The sequence below is a fragment of the Rhamphochromis longiceps genome, linkage group LG9, assembly GCF_057381845.1.
Source record: "Rhamphochromis longiceps isolate RC_006_pf linkage group LG9, R_longiceps_female_GT1.1, whole genome shotgun sequence".
NCBI lineage: Eukaryota > Metazoa > Chordata > Actinopteri > Cichliformes > Cichlidae > Rhamphochromis > Rhamphochromis longiceps.
In genome coordinates, this window is record NC_140565.1 from 14,753,928 (window position 1) to 14,772,506 (window position 18,579).

Below are 18,579 nucleotides of genomic sequence, written 5' to 3' on the forward strand. Positions count from 1 at the left end.
TCAAAAACACATGCAAATTCCAAAACACAACGGAAGTGCTCCAGGACGCTATCCGGTTGTTCAGTGATGACGCGACGAATCCTACTTCCGGGTCTAAAGTAGTCTGCGTTTAATATGGCTTTTGTGTTGTTAACATGTTTAATGTTATGTATTTTCTTCTATTTGATCTCAAAAAGCTCCTAAAACAGTCAGCGACCACTGTTGACCTCCCTCGGCTTTTATTACCGCTAATCATTTATTTAAGCTCAGTTTTTAAAACCTTAGGATGTAACTACAGCCCAGCCCATGCAGCAGTATATGAATGACTAACCTCGTATTGTGGATGGATTATCTCAGTTGTTCTCCTGGCTGAAGTTTGGTCCTTTTACAGCATCCTGCCATGCGATTACATTTGTTCCTGACCACCGAGAACACTCACATTAACTTTTATCGAGTGGAAAAAAAGTTAGCTTGTTTATATTATGCTAACATAGCTGTGTCGCTAGCGGTCACGTAGCAAATCATTATATACCAGCTAGCCCAACTTCAGTAACCCTACAAACGTCACTGCTATTTAGTTTTCTGTCTTCATTTATGTTGGAAGTGATAGCAGAGCTGTACGTTTTAATTTGTTTCCAAAACCCCGCAGTCAGGACATGCTATATTGTATTTAGATAGAAGCTAGCGAGCTAACTCCCTGCTAACTTCTAACTCCGTTAAATGTCATAAATTCCGTTTTCATGGATGCCTGGATGTTAAACTCAATTGTTACACCTGGTAGAGCAGAACGCTGATCATTTTATTAAAGATGAAAGACTTTAGACAGTTTTTCAACTCTCAGTAATGCCACAGTGATCGTTTGATATATGGACCTGCAGCGGAGTTTAGACCCAGACACGGCTAGTGACGTCAGACTGAACAACCGGATATTGACATATTCCTAGTGCCTATGTCACAACTTTTTACCCTATGTCTATCATTTCTAAAGACAAAGAAAAGATCTATTCTTGAATATACGGCATGGGGGGGGGGGGGTGAAAAGTAAGTAAAATCTCTATGCTTTGGATGCATTTCTCACCAAATATCCAATAAGCCCAAGTCATCCAGGCCCTTTCTTAGCAATTTACTCTGTGAAGTCACTATCCTCTTATTATTAGAGGTATCATCCTTATGCATGATTGTATTAAAGTCCCCTGCGCATATTAACACACCCTGAGACTCCGAGGAGATCAATTCAAGGATTTTCTTAAGAAGTTTCAAATCATAATTTGGTGGTAGGTAGACTGAAAGAAGAGTTACCATTTTGCCCTCTATTTTACCTTGAATTAACACATATCTGCCTTCATTATCCTTTACTTGTCTGGTAAGTTCAAAATGTAGGGAGTTGTGTATCAATACTGCAACTCCTCTTTTGTTACCTGTTTTAAAAGAGCTGTAAAATGTATTTGTGAATCCAAACTTCTTTAACTTCTCATGCTCTGTTTGAGATAAATGAGTTTCTTGGAGAAACACAATCTGTATTTTTTCCCGCTTTATCTTAGACATGACTCTACTCCTCTTAACAGGGTTGTTAAGTCCATTTACATTCCATGAAGCTGCTCTAAAGTCACGGTTACTCATACCGGTATTTCCAACCACTTATGTCAACACTCTGAACATAGAACTATAAGAACAAAATAACCACAAAAACTGAACATATGTTACCTTGACTTCCACTCTTGGGGCTTTATAGTGCCCTGTCATTCTATAGTGTCCATTCTTACAATATTGGAGAAAAAATCCTACCATGTGTTAGTAGCTCCATCGCTGCATCCAGCAGCTTGCTCTTGTCTCTGCGCATTTTAAGTATCTCTCTCGGTCCTGATCAACATAGTCTGTTTTACACGACACAGGTCTAACGCAAAAAATGGTATAAAGTAAAAACGTTACGGGGGCAATACGTACAATGCCAGCATATGGTAGAGGTATTTCTTTACAAATCTTAAATAAGATGTAATAGAAAGGCTAAACACCTCTTCATCTATTATAATAAACTGAGATTAGGAAACAGTACTTACAGAGCCAAAACAGGTATTTTAGCCGCTTAGTCCAGTGAGGCTTAACACAAGATAGTTTATACTTATTGTCTGAGAAATCCATGAAGCCTTCCGCGAACACGTTCGGAGTGTGAGCTATCCGTTTTCTCCCAGTGTGCGCTTCGGGTGAGAACCTGTTCCCAGTTGACGTCCCCGCAGCGTGGCATCTCCACAGCGTAACCCCGCTTCTTCATATCCTCTGCCGCTTCTGATGCACTCTTGTACAGGCGTGGTCCGCTCTCCCAATGAATTCTCATTTTAGCTGGGTATGGTGTCTGGAAACGAATTTTTTGTTCTTTGAGGATCTTCTTAATGTCCTTGTATTCTTTGAGCTTGTTGTTAATCTCAGTCGGTAAGTCGTGTGTAAAAGTGATAGTTTTGCCCTCATAAGAAATTTTCTTAGCCCAAGCTGCTCTCAGGACTTTGTCTTTTATGTCATACCTCTGGAAATTAACCACAATAGACCTTGCAATTGCTATGTCTTGCGGCTTTGGTCCCAGTGATCGGTGAGCGCGCTGAATCTGCAACTCCTCATCTTCGGGAAGGGCAAGTTCTTTCTTTATGAAGTTGTTAATGAATGCCATCATATCATTCTCTTCAGCACCTTCCTTAATTCCGTATATACGGAGGTTGTTGCGGCGCGATCTTCCTTCCAGGTCCGTGACTTTGGTCTGGAGAGTTTTCTGCTGGTCCAGACAGTGAATTAGCGCATCGATCAGGTCCACATTCACTGTCTCAAGTTCGTTCACACGTTGTTCTGCTTCAGTTAGCCTAGTGGCGTGATTACGAATATCCACGATGGCATCTTGTAGCTTCTGATTCATCTCAGCCTTTAGGTTATTCAGATCTTCTTTGATTTCTTTCCTCATCTCTCGGATGTTATCACTCAAATTTTGTATTGCTTTAGCCATTGTTAGCTCGTTTTCCTCACTTTGCTCCGTGCTCCTCTTCATGCTAGCTCTGTCGCCGTCGTCCTGTAAGGTGTCTTTTGCCTCTCTGTAACTTTTGGAGCCCCCCTGTGTCTTTTTACATCTGCCTCCACGCATTGTATATCATCATCAGTATGAATACGTTTATTGTATCGAGTTTGTGGAGTTTTCCTCACTTATGATCAGGAGCGGACAAAAAGTTAATCCGCCATCTTGGAGCGCTCACCGGAAGTCTCCTCTTCTTTTTCTTTTTCATTTCTGCAGCTCTGTCTGAATCTCCGTCAGAACTTCTACGGGATGATAGAGAACCAATGACATTGTTTAACAAAACCGAGATCAAGCTTTACGGCCAGCCTAAGACAGAAAAAGTGACCCATTATCAATAAAATGATGAAAATTCTTTCCGTTTTTAAGAAAATAATAATACTGATAGTGAGCTTTAACCCCATATTATTTTCAAAAAAAATCTAGCTTAAAACAAACAAACACATTTCCTTCTGTTTTCATTAAAGGATCGAGAAAAAGATGGCAGTACTCACCCACTCTCACGGTGTCTGTCTTTATCCTTTGATTTCTTCTTTTTCTTACTCTTTTTGTGTTTTTTAGTGTGGCGGGCCTCAGAGCTGTCGTCCCTGTCTTTGCTGAGAGTCCTCTTGCAATTTTGATCCTCTTTGTCTGGAGAGGAAAGGCAAGCCCGTGGCGGGGAGCCCTTGAACTTGTTTGTTTCTGGTGCTGTAGAAGGTGAGAAATTTCCTTCCTTTGAGGAGTAATTTTCTCTCTCTTTGCCATTACTCTTATCCTTCATTGACCAGGAGTCTTTGCTATCCTGCAGCCACCTCCGACTGCCACGAGACTCCTCTCGGTGGGAGTAACCATATCCCCTTCGCTCATGGTCAATGTCCTCTCTTGACCGGTAGCGGTAGTAATGGTAATGGTTAGAGCACCTGTCACAATCACGCTCCCGAGGGTGCTGGAAGGTTCGCTCCCGGTGACGATCGGCCTCCCATTCCCTGTAGTAACATCCAGAAAGGGGGAAACGATCCCTGTACTGGCGGTGGTGACCGTCTTTGTAGTCCCGTCTGTACCGGTGACGATCGTCGTCGCTTTCTCGTTCGTGACTCCTATCCCTGTAGTGTCTTTCTCTATCTCTTCCAGAGCTAGAGTACAGCCGTTCCCTGTCTCGGGAAGATCATTTTTCATTGCAACTAGAACTAGGCTTGGACTGATACTGCTCCTTAGTATCCTTACGTCCTTCAGTCCCTGTTGTTGCACATTTATCTTGTGGTAGATCCTTGGCTTCATCCTTGCTTACGCTAACTTTCTGTGGAGCTGCAGAAGCTCCACTGGTGCTTTGAGAGCAGCCCGGCTGAGGGGGTAAGGCTGCAGGGTTGCCATCTTGCCCAGAAGAAGAAAGAGCGGAAGCAGATTCTTTAGCTGCAACAGAAGGGGTAGTAGCAGTAGCTGAGGGTGAAGCGCTAACGGCGGAGGATTCTGTACAGTGAGGCAGGGGTTCAGATGGAGTTTTAGCCCTTGTGACAGGAGTGGAGAAATCCTGGCTTTCATTAGCAGCAGGATGAATGCTCTGAGAAGAACTAGCCTGGGATGAGGCATCTTTGCTGGAAAAATAAAATACAAAAGCAATATGAGCAATGCTTTGTCACACTGGCAGAGAGGAAAGTCAGCACAGTTTTAAGATCACTCCTCTAAACTTAAAAATTTAAATGCATAAAATGGACAGCAGAGCAATAAGTTTTTTTTAGTTCAGTGTTAGGCTTACTTTGGTTGGCTATGGTCACTGCCTATTCCATTAGCAACAGGAGCCGTAGACGTCAAACTGCCATGATTACTGCCAGAGATCTGATGTGCCCAAAATAAATAAAATAAATATTAATAATATGCCCCTTTAAAAAAACAAAACAAAAACCCAAACAGACAAGCATTATAAAAGTAAAGACAAGATTTACCTTGTCAGGGCCGCTGTGTCCATTCACTTTGTGATGACCATTGTGGTGCCCATTTTGGCTGGATTTGAAGTCTCCATACGCTTGTCCATTTAATCCATTGCCGTGATGGTGCACTCCTGACTCCCCATTGGCGGTTTTGGGAGAATTATCAAAGACATTTCCTGTGTCTTTATTTTCATTAGGATGAGACTTGGATGAACTGCCGTTATCCAGAGTGCCACAGTTCTCTTGGTCTGATTCCCCGTTTCCTACAGGGTTCTGATCCCCATTACAGAAAGGCATGCCGCTGACTTGGTTTAGTGCACGCGGAATAAAACAAACGTCTGGTTGGACGTCTGAGGTAGACTGTGAGGAGGACAAAGAGCTGGAGGAGGAGGAGGAGCTGCTGGCGGAGGACGGCTGGCAGTAAGAGGAGGAAGAAGCAGATGGGTTCGGTTTGCTTAGCCCAATTGAAAATGAAAGCTTCTGTTGTTTGTCGCTGTCTGGAATCATTGTGGGCCGGCTTACTGAGTGGGAGATGGAAGCAGAGGAAGCAGAAGAAGCTAGTCCATGGTTTGGTTTCCCCACCACACTGCCGCTGGTGCTGGGCTTGGAGCTTGTGGGATAGTCCCTCAGAGATCCATTCCCATTAACATGAAGAGAACTCTGAAGGAACAAGAAGTCACAACAACAGGTTTTTAGAAGAGAAACACTGGGTTTAACAAAAACAACAACATTATCAGTACCCTCAGGTGAGGAAGTACCTTGTTCATGTGTGGTGGCAGCTGGGGACCTATGAAGCCAACACTGTTGTGATGCATGGTGGCGATGGTGCGTGGGATCACCACCGGCTGGGGAGATGACTGACCAGATATGCCAGCGTTATGGTTCAAGTGGCTGTAGTCCCCAGTTTTTTTCACATCTGTGCACCTGATGACATGGAAAAAAGAATATTAACCATGACAAAGCATCAACATTATAACATTAGGTTATAATAATAGATTTTCTACAAGAAAAGTGGGAATAAACATGTCTACATTATTAAATCATGATGGGAAAAGTTCTACTGAAGGAATAAGCCTAGAATGTTTAAAAATACCGATGTTTACTCACTTGATGTAGAAGAGGACATATGCCTGCTGGTTGAGAACGGTCCTAATGTCACTGACTGACACGGACGAGTCATTCATCTGAAACCAGTGCCCATTGCTGGCCTGTGAGACAGAATGAGAGAGATGTGACACAGCAGATTCAGTTTCTGAATTGAATTTGAGCTAAAAAGAAGAATCTTATGGCTATATAGGGGTCTTTTTTTTCTTTCTTTCAATGCATACAAAGTATTTTTCTCTGTTTGCATTCAGTTTTCTGCTGAAATGTGTTGTTTATGGTGTGTGTTTGTTTGTACTACGCAACAGCAGCATTCAAACAGATTCGGGCACAGCCAGTACCTTAATATAGCAGAAATAGTGTCCAGCATGACAACTCAATTCAGAGTGAACCAGCACAGCATACAGCCTGTAGAGCTGGGGCTCCCCGTGGGACTGAGACACTGTTACTATTTCTACCATTTCTTCTTGGAGCAACCTTCACAGACACGTCTTTTCCTGTCGTTGTCCCGATGTCCAATATTTCCTCTGTAACGTGCAAATTGGAGTCCACACCACAGATGAAAATGGCCAGCTGTGCAATGTCCATCATGTCTGTACTTTCATCCACAGCAAAAGAGTATGCAATAAAGTCTTTGCTTCTTTCACACAACCGTGTTCTTAAATCAGTGGTCATCTCACAAACTTGATCAACAATCGTATTTCTGCTCAGGCTCACATTTGCCAAAATGTTTTGTCTGGACACAAGAAGTCGTACACCTAATATCAATAAAAAAGGATGATTTAGCACTAGCTGCAGCTCACAGTCTACAACTTCTCTGGTCAAATTAGCTCGAGGATGCATTTCCAAAAAATGCTCCCATGACATAACTTTTGAGTCATTCACAGGCCTATATACACACTGTACAGCTTCATGATAAAACTTTTTTTAAATATAATGAATGTGGGAAAAGCCGGTGCCCTCTGTCACACCCAATTTGGGATGAATCAGTGATGTACCATTTCAAATTCAGCTTCGCATCATTTTGCTTTTTTTTTTGTTTGTTTGAATTATTTCGTTGTTTTTACTCTTGCTTAAATAAAAACATTTCATATATAAATCTGATGCAGAAAAGACAACATCACCTGCATCCAGGAAATGACAGAGTGCTTTGAAACACTGGATTTTCCCAGAAAACAGAAAGTCATTTCATGCCGGTGGTGTCAAATTTAATGAAGTTGGGTTTTTCTTCCCCAGTTCTATTTCATCGAACTGCAAACAGGCCAGAAATTCCCGTTCAGTTTCTCAGATATGAGGATTTGAACGCGTTGTATTGGGCCTCCTAACCACATGAAGGCGCTGTTTGTTTCAGTAATACTGAAAAATCCTGAAATCTGCTGGTCCCTTTAACGCAACTCACATGGAACTCCTGGCCGGTTCTGCCTCGCGTGCTGGCAGTTGCAGCGTTCGTGGACCGGACCGAGCTTAGATATTGTCACCTATCAGTCTTCCTTTTTCGTTTCGCACTTTAAAATCGAATTTTCCCAAAAGGAAAATCTGTAGCTAGCTTTTAGAACTACCAAGTGACATATTTGACAGGTGTCGCATTGGGAAGAAGGCACACAACTCGTTTTATGTACGAGTCTGTCAACGTCAACGTCAACTAACAGTACCGCTCACAAAACGGTTATCTGAGGGGTGACAGAGATGACAGAAGAGCTCGAGCAGATTCTTTCGCAGCTCACACAGCCTGATAATGCAATTATTCAGCAGGTAACGTCACAAATAATTTTATTAAAGTTAACGTTAGCCTTACTTTGCCCGGCTATAAGTGAACTTTTTGAAATGGCTGCTGGAGATAAGCTAGCTGATGTTTGTTAAGGTTTGGTTAGCTAACTGTTAAACCACTGGTACTGATATTTAGGACCACTGGGTTGTTATATTAGCAGTTTACTGCCTGAATAGTTGGTACCTTAATTAAAAACCAGGCTTAGGTTGTGAGTCAGTTGGTGAGCTGTTATTTCTTTGTGGCACCCACCACAGACAATCTCTTTTGTCCTCTTTTAGGCCACAGCCCAGCTGAAACAGGCGTTCAAAGACCCAGCTATTATTCCAGGCTTGTGTGCGGTCATGAGTGGCTCCCAAAACCCTCAGGTACTATATACCTTTTATTATTTTATCCTCTAGTGTGTGTGTGAAAAGAATGCCCATCTTTGTAAACATTTGGCATCCAACATGCAGATCCGTCAGTCAGCTGCAGTGATGCTGAGGCTGAGGGTGAAGAAACACTGGAAGAAGATCAGCCCTAATGACAGAGAGAGGTTTGAGTTTTACTTTTCTTTCACACTACCAGCTTTCATAGTTTAAACTCTGCTGTGATGTTTGCGTTTTATTCACACAGTCTGAAGGCAGTGGTGCTGCAGGCTTTCATGCAGGAAACAGAGTAAGAAAATGCTGCACTTACTGTTTTGCATTCTGTAGATATAGACCTACACATTTGAGCTGTCATGAGCCGTTGTTTCTCTGTTTATTTTCTTTGCAGGCACACGGTGCAGCATTCACTCTCCCAGCTGTGCGCTGTAATGGTTAAACATGAGACACCAGACCGTTGGCCTGCCCTGCTCCAGCTTCTCAATCAGTCCACCAAGAGCAGCAACCCTCATGACAGACAGGTAGCCTGATCAAGCACCAGATAGGAGTTCAGATTAGTTTAATGTATTTACAAGTGTAGATGATGATAGATGCACATGTCTGGACTAGTTCATAACCTGTGTTAGCTATAGCTTAAAGCAAGGATGTCACACACATTTTGCATTGTGGGCCACATAAAGCTGACTTTGATTTTAAGTGATACACACCAGTGAAAGTTTAACTACACATTTAATCTGTAATATAGCTTAACATAAGAAAAAGAAGTGCAGTTTTAACTGTATGTCTCAGGTTTTCTACATGATAATAACAAATGATGCTTTAGTTAATGAAAGACAATTGCCAGTATAGCTCATTGGGCTTAATTTGTAAGAAGTAAATGTGTAAAAAATGGTAGCTCATTGCCCAGACTGTTCAGTAAGTTTTTGTTAATTCACAGAAAATATACTGTTTGTTCTATGTTTTCCCTGCTTGTTACCTTGTGTCTAAACAAACAAAAAACAGATTTCCAAACAGGTCAATTTCTGTCTTTTTTTCCCTCTGGTTTAGTATAAATGGGTGAAGTCTGTAAAGGTTAGAAAACATACAGTTAAAAGTGCAAAGTTTATATCCCCCTTTACATTTTTTTCAGCTGTATTAGGCTGGCCAATTCTGGTTCTCAGGCCTTATGTTTGAAACATTTGGGTTAAAGTCTCATATTTTATTACAATTTGTGCATAGTTTAATCACTAGAAATATCGTAATTTTTTTGCCAGGTTGGACTCCTGCTGCTGAACAAGGTGATCGAATCCAACCCTGAGCCTTTCAAGCCCCACTACTGCCAGCTCCTGCAGCTGCTTCGTAGTGTGCTGGAAGACCACAACAACCCTACAGCTCTGTACTATTGCATCCTCACCCTCACAGCCATAACAGAATTCATTGGCACAGAAGAGATGGTGAGGCAAAACAACATTTCAGGCAATGTGCAGACATTGAAACTATTCCACAAGAGATTTGTTTATAATTGCACTGCATGTGATCCGTTACAACTTAAGTTGAAATAATTTTCAAAAATCTAGAAGTATTTTGTCACAACTCAATAACATCTTGCTCTCTTATAGCACCTGATGCGTTCCATCCTCCCAAATCTGATTGTTGCCCTGAAATGTCTCATCAAGGCTGATCAGGTAAATTCTAGCAAATGCTTTTGTACCTAATGTGTTGATAAATACCTACTAAATTATTACTTCTGTCTCTCCCTTCACAGAACCAAGCCAGTGAGGCCATGGAGGTGTTTAATGAGCTCATGGAGAGTGAGGTGTCCGTTATCGTCCCACATGTTGCTGACGTTGTCCGCTTCTTCTTGGAGGTACGACCTAATTGTGTGAATTCTGTTTGATATTCTAAATTTTATTCATTTTTTTAAGCTGACAAGTGATGTTTGGTACCTGAATGCTCAGAGGGTTTTACATGTGCTTTCTGCTTGTGTTAGGTCAGCAGTGACACCAATCTGAGTGACTCTCTGCGAGTGAAAGCGCTCTCTTGCATCACCTTCCTCATCAAGTTGAAGAGTAAGGTGAGTCATCCACCAGCTCTTTAAATATCTGCCTTATGTGTGTGTGTGTATGTGGAGTTGTAGAGCATATGAGAATCTTATGGGTCTGTCAAAAGACATGACTGCTTGTCTTGTCTTTTCTTGACACCAAACGTAGTGTTTACCACTGATAGCCATCCTAAAAAAAAGCAACGAAAACATTCAAAATTCACAAATTAAAGTTAACACTGTTCTCACACATTTTATTATGTGCAGTTTAGTCATTATAATTTATAGAATTTAGAGAATAATTAAAAATACTAAGCTGTGACTTGACAAAATTATATATGTCATAAGTATAGGTCATCTGATTTTGGACCTTCTAGGAAGAGACGGTTTGTCTACAAGATTTTCTTTGTATTCGATTAAAATGAATAAATGAGTGTTTTCTGGGAATGGGACTAGTTATGCAAAATGAATTAAACTGACTGTAAAAACAAAGTGCAATCTCTTGTGACACATAACTGAATAAAAGCGGATTTACATAATGGATACTCCTTGTACTCCCAGCAGCTGGGAACTGGTTTGGTTTTTATTGGATACTTATTGGTGGAGTATCACATAGCTTTAAAATGTACGGAATATAAAAGTTGGATGCGAAATTTGAAATAATATATTTTTCTAATCTTCACAGACTGTGCTGAAGCAGAAGCTCCTGAGCCCAATCCTGCAGGCCATTTTCCCTGTACTGACTGCAGCTCCACCTCCGGGTGAGCAGGACCCAGAAGATGAAGAGGACGACAGCGGAGATGGAACAGATAATGAAAGTCCCAAACACTGTGCTGCTCAGGTGTTTAACTATTTTGATATAAATTGTGCTTTTTTGTTGTTTTTTATCAAAGAAGTTCACTTTGCAGGAGCTTAAAGTAATTTTGAATAAGATTTGACCTGTTCTTTTGTCTGTTTTCAGATTATTGACACTATGGCTCTTCATATGCCTCCAGAGAAACTGTTCCAACAACTGGTAGGTCATATAGATTTGGAATAACTCTGATCCCTGGCTGTTGTATCTGCTTTCTGATAGTGTGTTAAATTGTTTTGTTTTGTTTTGTTGTTTGTAATAGATGCCCCTTACTCAGACCTGCCTTGCCAGTGAAAATCCATATCAGAGGAAGGGAGGCCTCATGTGTCTTGCTGTGCTGGCTGAAGGGTGTGCAGATCACATACGCACTAAGTACGAACGCTTGACATGAAATAAGTGTATATATGTTGTTGATATGTGTTCAAATCTATACATGCAGTTTGATTTTGACAATGTCTAAACATTCTTTGTGTATCTGTGTGGTAGGATTTTAAAATCAGTGCTGCAAACAGTATGTCAGAGTCTTTCAGACAGCAGTGAGGTGGTACGCAGTGCAGGCCTTTTTGCCCTTGGACAATTCTCTGAACATTTACAGGTGAGTCAGAACACCTCAGTGGGAAAAGCTGTTTTTCTGTTTATTTTTGGTTTTCAAGCCTTTAAAATCTGGTTCTTTGGGGTTTATACCTGGAATGAAGTGCTTGCATGTTTTATTCTATTTGTGACACAGTATGCTCAGTTTAGACCTTATTTACAACGGGAACTGTGTGTGAAGGAATGGACAGAAGTTATCATAAGATGTTGCATGCTATAGGATGTACTTAAAGTGTCACTTATCTCAAACCTGATCTATATGGATGTGTATAGTTTTTTCCACAATAAAACGAAGAACTATTCTCAGTTTCTTTTTCTAAATTTTCCTTCTTTGCTTTCCAGCCTGAAGTGAGCACGTATTGTTCAGAATTGATGCCTTTGTTGCTGGGATACCTTTCTTCGTTGAACCAGGCCAAGGTTGGCCACGTCACGAAAGCGTTTTACGCCCTAGAGAACTTCATGGAGAACCTAGGTAAAATATCTCCCCAGAGACAAGCACAGTAAAAGTCACACAACTTCCCTACAAGGGGAGAAATTACCAAAATGTTCTGCAAACCAAAAACTATTGTTAAACAAAACAAAAAGTCACCTTCTTTTCATCATCTCTCATTTTGGTTTTACAAACAGGAGCTGATATTGAGCCCTATCTGCCCACTCTGATGGAGACGATGCTTTCTGCTCTGAACAACACTGATAACCTCAAGATAAAAGAACTGGCAGTGTCTGCTATCGGTGCCATAGGTAACTGAATGTCAGGGTTTTATACATTAACCAGTAAAAAAAAAGAGTTCTAGTTTTCTGACTGACTGTGTAAGATAATAGTTCAATAAACATCCTCAATTATTTGTTCTTCCAGTGTCAAATACAGAAAGATAGAAAGACAAGCTATTATGACATTAAATCTTATCTCTTAAATGAAAACTAACCTAATCTCTCAACTACCTCAAATGACTTTAACAGCCAATGCTGCCAAGGAGCTGCTGGTTCCCTACTTCACCCCAGTTATTGAAAGTTTGAAGGGCTTTCTGACCACCACCACAGAGGAAATGAGGTCTCTACAAACTCAGTCTTTGGGTTGGTAAACTTCAAAATTCTCTCTAAACTAAAAAGTTTTCTTTTGAGATCAGGAAACATTTTAACCACACGTTCCCTGGTAGTTTCTGTAGGCTCTGTCTCACTGTTTTATTGTTGCTGTCAGATACTCTCTCTGTTCTGGCCCGCACCATTGGCAAAGATGTCTTCAGTCCTCTTGCTGCTGAGTGTGTTCAACTGGGCCTCAACCTCACCAATACCATTGATGACCCTGACCTAAGACGCTGCACGTATGTTACAACTCTTTATTGAACAAAGCAAACATTCAAGAAGTCAACGTTGTGATTCAAAACACATTTTTAACTAGTCCTCATTTCATTCCCTGCTAAAAGATCTCTCCCTGCTGTCAGAGCTTTATTATTGTGTTGTTGTGGTCTTCATAAATAGTAGTACAGAAAAGCTCCAGCTTACCTGTTGGTTGTCCTTCACCTCTCTGTCGCTCCATCTTTCAGGTACAGCCTCTATTCTGCTGTATCCATAGTCACCCCTGATTGCCTGACTCCTCACCTCACTGCCATAACAACTGTAATGCTGTATGCTCTGAAGTCCAGTGAAGGCGTCACGGTAGAAACTATTACTGTAGCACTTGTGTTTGAAATATTCTCAATTAAAACGAATGTTTCAATTTCCCACTTCCTATTTTGTTGTTTTCAGGCACATCTTGAGGAGGACAAGGCGTTTGTTCTGCTGGACGATGATGACGATGAAAATGACGAAAAAGATACAGAGATTTTTTTAGAAGATGACAAAGGGACAGATATCCATGATGTGGCTGGGTAAGGCTCACATACTTGCACACACACGTAGTTCATGTTTATCCAAATACTCACACTGAAAACCCAATGTGTCCATGTCTTAGGTTCAGTGTGGAGAATGCCTACATTGACGAAAAGGAGGATGCCTGCGAGGCACTAGGAGAGATTGCCTTCAATGCTGGGTAAAACTTCGTAACTTCTTCTTTTCTTTTTTTTTCTTTTCTTTTTAAACCTTCAGTGATGGGAATTTTACAGAGATTAACACACATGGATAAATGTACTTAATAAGAATAAAAAATTAGGAAGTGTTCTAAAACTTGTGTCCCATGCGAGACATTTTAGATGTGAACATGTGTGTAATTTTTGCTCTTGTTGCTGTGGTTTCCCCTGACAGTGTTGCCTTCCAGCCCTTCCTGGAGTCCAGCTTCCAGCAGGTTTATGAGATGAGAGATGTAAGTGGCTCCGGTTGGCTGGTTGACCAAATATCCCTCTCGTTTAATGTGCTGTGAAGGGCACTTTGTGGTCTGTAATTGTGCATCTAGTTATAAATGACCGTCTATAGGTTAATTGATAATGTTGATTTGAATCCTGCCTTATATTGTTATCTTTGGTCAGTTTTAAAAGCTATTTTCACAGATATAAAAATGTTTTACTATTTCCCTTGATAAGCTTTAACAAAGGTGAGGCAGCTAAAACAATCTTCTAACAGTATATAGACTACTGCTAAATACATTGTAAGAGACTGTAAGTTGTGGCTAATAAACATTAAAGACCCTTTCCTTAAAAAAAAAACAAACACATTTATGCTTTGGCAAGGTGATCAAATGTTTTCCTGCTAGCTGTTGTGCCTATATCATTTTATTAATACCTTACTTTTTCAGACGATATGTTGGTACTGCTGTGAGAAAAATGTGGCATTACAGTATCCCTTTTTTTTAGGGGTCAATCCTTGTTGGTTCTGCCATAATGCCAGGGTCCCTCATACTTTATCTTCCTTTAACTTCAGGAGGGTCATACTTGCATTGAACCTGTCACGTCTGTCAGCCCCACCCAGTAAGCTGTAGTATTCTCTCTTACTTTTCTCCCCAGTTTCCCCATGAGGATGTTCGCAGGGCAGCGTTTGGAGCCATGGGGCAGTTTTGCCGAGCTCAGCACAAAGTGTGGAAGGAGAATCCCACTGAGGCCAACCAGCAGGGTATTACAGGGCACCAGCAAGCTGAATTAGGCAGTAGTATTGTCTGCTCTAGATTCAGTAACACAGCCGAGGCGGATAAGACAAGTTTCTAAACAGAGATAGAAAGTTGCATATAGATTTTATATCCTGGAAAATTATATCCAGTTTCAACTTAGAAATGTGCTTTTTGTGTATAACAGGAATCAGCGCCATTGCTTTTCATACATTTTAACTTTCTTCTTCGATGTTTCTGCACATCTTTTGTCCCACACTCAGCCCTGTTGAAGTTGTTGGATATAGTGGTTCCCTGCTTTTTGGAAACGGTGCGAAGGGAGCCCGAGCGTCATGTTGTGATGGGTGTCTTGGAAAGCATGAATAGTGTCATCAAGTCCTGCAAAGAGGAGGTTTTCAAAAACCCTTCCCGCCTGAAGGAGATCAGCCATGCCATCCGCGATGTGCTCAAGAAAAAGGTGAGGGTGTGGGTGATGGATGGTTTTATTTGCTAAAACTCATTTGTCACAGATTGTTTTGCTTAGAATGAATTGTGCTTTAAAAGCCTTCCACTTTTTTTTTCCTGTTGTTTTCTCTGCCTTCTCAGACCCCGTGTCAGGACAGCGGTGGTGATGAAGCTGATGATGAAGACCAACAGGTGCTGCAAATCAAACAGTAAACTGGATCAACACAATGCTGAATTTTTGCTGTGAAAATATCTGTCCTGATCCAAGAGCTTTAGTGTTTTCTGTGGCCCACTTTTAAATACAATGCAGTCAAAAGTAACAATACGAGTCTGTGAAGTTTTTATCTCTTTTTTCCCTCCGTATTGATTATTCCTGTTGATGTGCTGTGTGTTTCAGGCAGAGTATGATGCCATGCTCCAGGAGTTTGCAGGGGAGGGAATCCCCTTGGTGGCCGCCTCCGTTCCTGCAGACAACTTTTTCCCCTTCCTCAATGACCTGTTGCCCTTCATCATGAACAAAGCTGTGAGTCCGAATGCACTGATACATTTAGGCGTGTGACAGGAGTACTTTATACCCCAGCACCTTTTTCTTTTTTCAGATGGCAGTTTATTACAAAGCAAGTAACAGAACTAGTACCATGTGTTATCCCCTGCCATCCGTAGATGTTACAGATCTCAACTTATAAATAAATAAGAAAAAATATTTAAAAGAGAACATAAATAAAGTCACACAGTCATTTAACGAAGACTTCCAAAATTTCAATTTTATAGGTTTAACATATTTGACCCAAATATCCCAAAGTTTAAGATCAATAAAGAAAGAAAACATTTCCATAGTGTAAATATCACTTAATATATCTGTGTCAAGAGATTTATTCTAAAAGACACTTCTTCAGCTGAGTCTGAAAGGTAGAAACACACAGACGCTGTAGTTTTTACTTGCAAGGGTGGTCACAGAGCGCTCACACGAGAGTGGGGGGCCCTGTGATCAGCGCTCTGTTCTTGCACTTGTCTTTATTTATACACAAGAAAAGTAATACAATAATGAAAACATTTGTTCAGTGGAATATTGGTGTGTGTGTGTGTGTGTGTGTGTGTGTGTGTGTGTGTGTGTTTGAATGTGGGAAGCAGCCCCTTTTCCTGGTAAGAGCTCAGAACTGCTTGTTCAGCGTCTTACTATCGCTGTGGGAAGATTCAGATAAAAATATCTGAACAAGTTTTATAAAAGAACAATCAGTTCTAAGTAATAAAAAGGTCATCATGCAGTATTCTATCACATGTAAACTTATATCATTAAAAGCTTATACTGACTACTAAGTACAATTTTCCATTGACAATCTGTCACTCTTGAACTGATTGATTTTGCTAAGCACAGAGAAATGTTTTTAATCTGGTTTGAAATCCTTTGGGAAGAGTCACCCTAATAAATCATATTTATTTACTGAATTTCATAGAAATCCTCGTGCACCGTGGCAGACCGGTCCTTCTCTGTGGGCACCATTGCAGAAATCCTCCATGCTCTCATGAGCGTGTCTGGGGGGCGGGGAGTGGCAGGCCGCCTGTCCAATCGCTTGCTTCCTGTACTGGTAGCTGGAGCGAAGGACAGTGACCCTGAGGTTCGGAACAACAGCGTGTTTGGACTGGGATGCCTGGCTCAGGCAGCTGGACCCATCGTTGTATCGTATCCTTCTTAACTGTGTGTGCTTCTGTTTGGAATAATTGTTGTGTTTGGCAGTACACATTTTATTTTGTTTTTTCAGACTAAATTAAATCCATTGCAGTCCTTAGCAAAGTCTGTCTCAGAGACTATCCCATGATGCTGTCTGTGTTTTCCAACCTGCTGTCCAAGGAATCTGACCTCAGGGTAATTGATAACCTGTGTGCTGCCCTCTGCAGGATGATCATGAGCAATGTGGATGCTGTCCCTCTGGAACAGGTTTGTTATATTAAATATTTCAGCTAATGGTTCTCACCTCTTCAGCTAAACTTAACTACAGCATATTTTCACAAGCAGGAAGCTGAGTGCAACAGTGCTGCAAAAATGTTTTCAGAATTTCAAGCAAATGACTCTTTGCTCACTGACAGGTGTTGCCAGCTTTGGTGGCTCGTCTCCCGCTCAAAGAGGACCAAGAAGAGAACAATACAGTGTTCAGCTGCCTGGCTATGCTCTACACACACAGCCCTGCTCTGGTACAGTCAAAACCACATTTACATCTGTTTACATTTCCAATGTAGAGGATGAGTTTAGATCACTGTGGTCCGTTGTCAATTGTGTTGCACAGGAAATTGTGTTTCCTTACATTTATTTTGTGTTGAAAGAAGTCTTTGATCCACATTGATTATTAAAGAGCAGCTGTTCACATGTTTAGAAAGATGCTTTGTAAGGAAAACTTCTGACCAATCATCTTTTATTAAATGTTAAATCATTTATTCTTACAATCTAACACATGCAGAAACTTTGACATGCTCTGATGTAAATCTTGAATTTCTTCACATTGTGCATTTTGTCCCTAAATGTAAAAAATATTTGAATCAGACTTTTTTTCTTAAGTTTATGTATTTTTTTTTTATCTCTTTCAGGTCGTGAATTTAATGAAACCCATAGTTGCTGCTTCCAGTCATGTCCTAGGCAACAAGGATGTTGATAAAGGTGAAGATTTCTGCAGAATAGCAGATTGCATGTAAAAATTCCCTCGAATGAACCCTCGTGACTCAGAGCTTCACATCTGATGTTTCTTAGCATCCTGCACAGCACTCTCATCAGTATTTCGTTCTTTTGTAGTGATCTGTCTCCAGTGTTGACCTCTAACTCTGTTTGTTTCTCCTCCACAGAAAGCCAGAACATTTCAGTAGCACTCATGCAAAAGTTTGCCCAGAACCACAGTGCTGAGTTCCAAGCAGCTGTGACCTCACTTCCTGCAGAGCAGAGGGATAGTCTCAGCGCAGCCATCACTGCCTCATAGCCCACACACATAGATACATCCTTCCACTCAACAACCAGAAAAATTATACTGTAGGTGGAAAATGGGACAGTTGTGTGTCATGTTTAAGCTGGATGATCTAAGTGCAGCACTTCAGCCATTCTTCAAAAGTTATTATTACATTCAGCAGCTCTTCTTTTTATTTATTTGCTAACATGCATGCTGTGTTTACATTTTCTTATGTTAGGAGTTCTGGTTCTATTTTGATTTCCTGCTTTACTATAAATCAATTTAACCTGTGGAGAAAGATGTGTGTTCTTGCTCCTTTGAACTGCCTTATTCAGAGATTTCTTAATGTTTGTACACATGCTGAGTTATTAGTTTTGAAAACAGTTACTTTACCTTTAGTACTCTGCTGATGCTCAGAAATACAACCTGTGACCTTACAGAGCCCAAAAAACTTTCACAAAACACAAATTAACAAGGACAGAAGCTTTTTACAAATGCTTCAGTAATGTAATTCTAACAAGTTATGCAATGTCAGTTCAGAAGT

The 18,579-nt window shown here is 40.9% G+C and overlaps 1 protein-coding gene and 1 pseudogene across 1 annotated transcript; one reads left to right on the plus strand and one right to left on the minus strand.

The window, feature by feature from the left end:
• Positions 1-3,155: 3,155 nt before the first annotated feature.
• On the minus strand, positions 3,156-6,494 carry LOC146662043 (uncharacterized; annotated as a pseudogene).
• Positions 6,495-7,417: 923 nt separating this feature from the next.
• ipo4 (importin 4) lies at positions 7,418-18,512 on the plus strand. Its single transcript, XM_085418419.1, has 30 exons — positions 7,418-7,785; positions 8,080-8,166; positions 8,254-8,333; positions 8,414-8,455; positions 8,555-8,684; positions 9,417-9,596; positions 9,762-9,827; positions 9,908-10,009; positions 10,133-10,216; positions 10,869-11,024; positions 11,145-11,198; positions 11,299-11,408; positions 11,523-11,631; positions 11,970-12,099; positions 12,255-12,368; positions 12,588-12,701; positions 12,826-12,949; positions 13,172-13,283; positions 13,374-13,495; positions 13,579-13,656; positions 13,869-13,926; positions 14,564-14,669; positions 14,925-15,118; positions 15,247-15,297; positions 15,503-15,628; positions 16,560-16,786; positions 16,909-17,041; positions 17,191-17,295; positions 17,686-17,755; positions 17,938-18,512. Exons 1-30 carry the CDS (start codon positions 7,720-7,722, stop codon positions 18,066-18,068), a joined length of 3,261 nt encoding a protein of 1,086 aa, XP_085274545.1. The 5' UTR covers positions 7,418-7,719; the 3' UTR covers positions 18,069-18,512.
• The last annotated feature ends 67 nt before the right edge of the window (positions 18,513-18,579 follow it).

What these genes read in the sequence shown, in the direction of transcription:
- ipo4 (XM_085418419.1), top strand. Translation starts at nt 7,720, where the DNA reads ATGACAGAAGAGCTCGAGCAGATTCTTTCGCAGCTCACACAGCCTGAT. An exon ending in GCTTTCATGCAGGAAACAGA is followed by an intron (nt 8,456 to 8,554) that starts GTAAGAAAATGC and finishes TTTTCTTTGCAG; the next exon opens with GCACACGGTGCAGCATTCAC. An exon ending in GTCTGCTATCGGTGCCATAG is followed by an intron (nt 12,369 to 12,587) that starts GTAACTGAATGT and finishes TGACTTTAACAG; the next exon opens with CCAATGCTGCCAAGGAGCTG.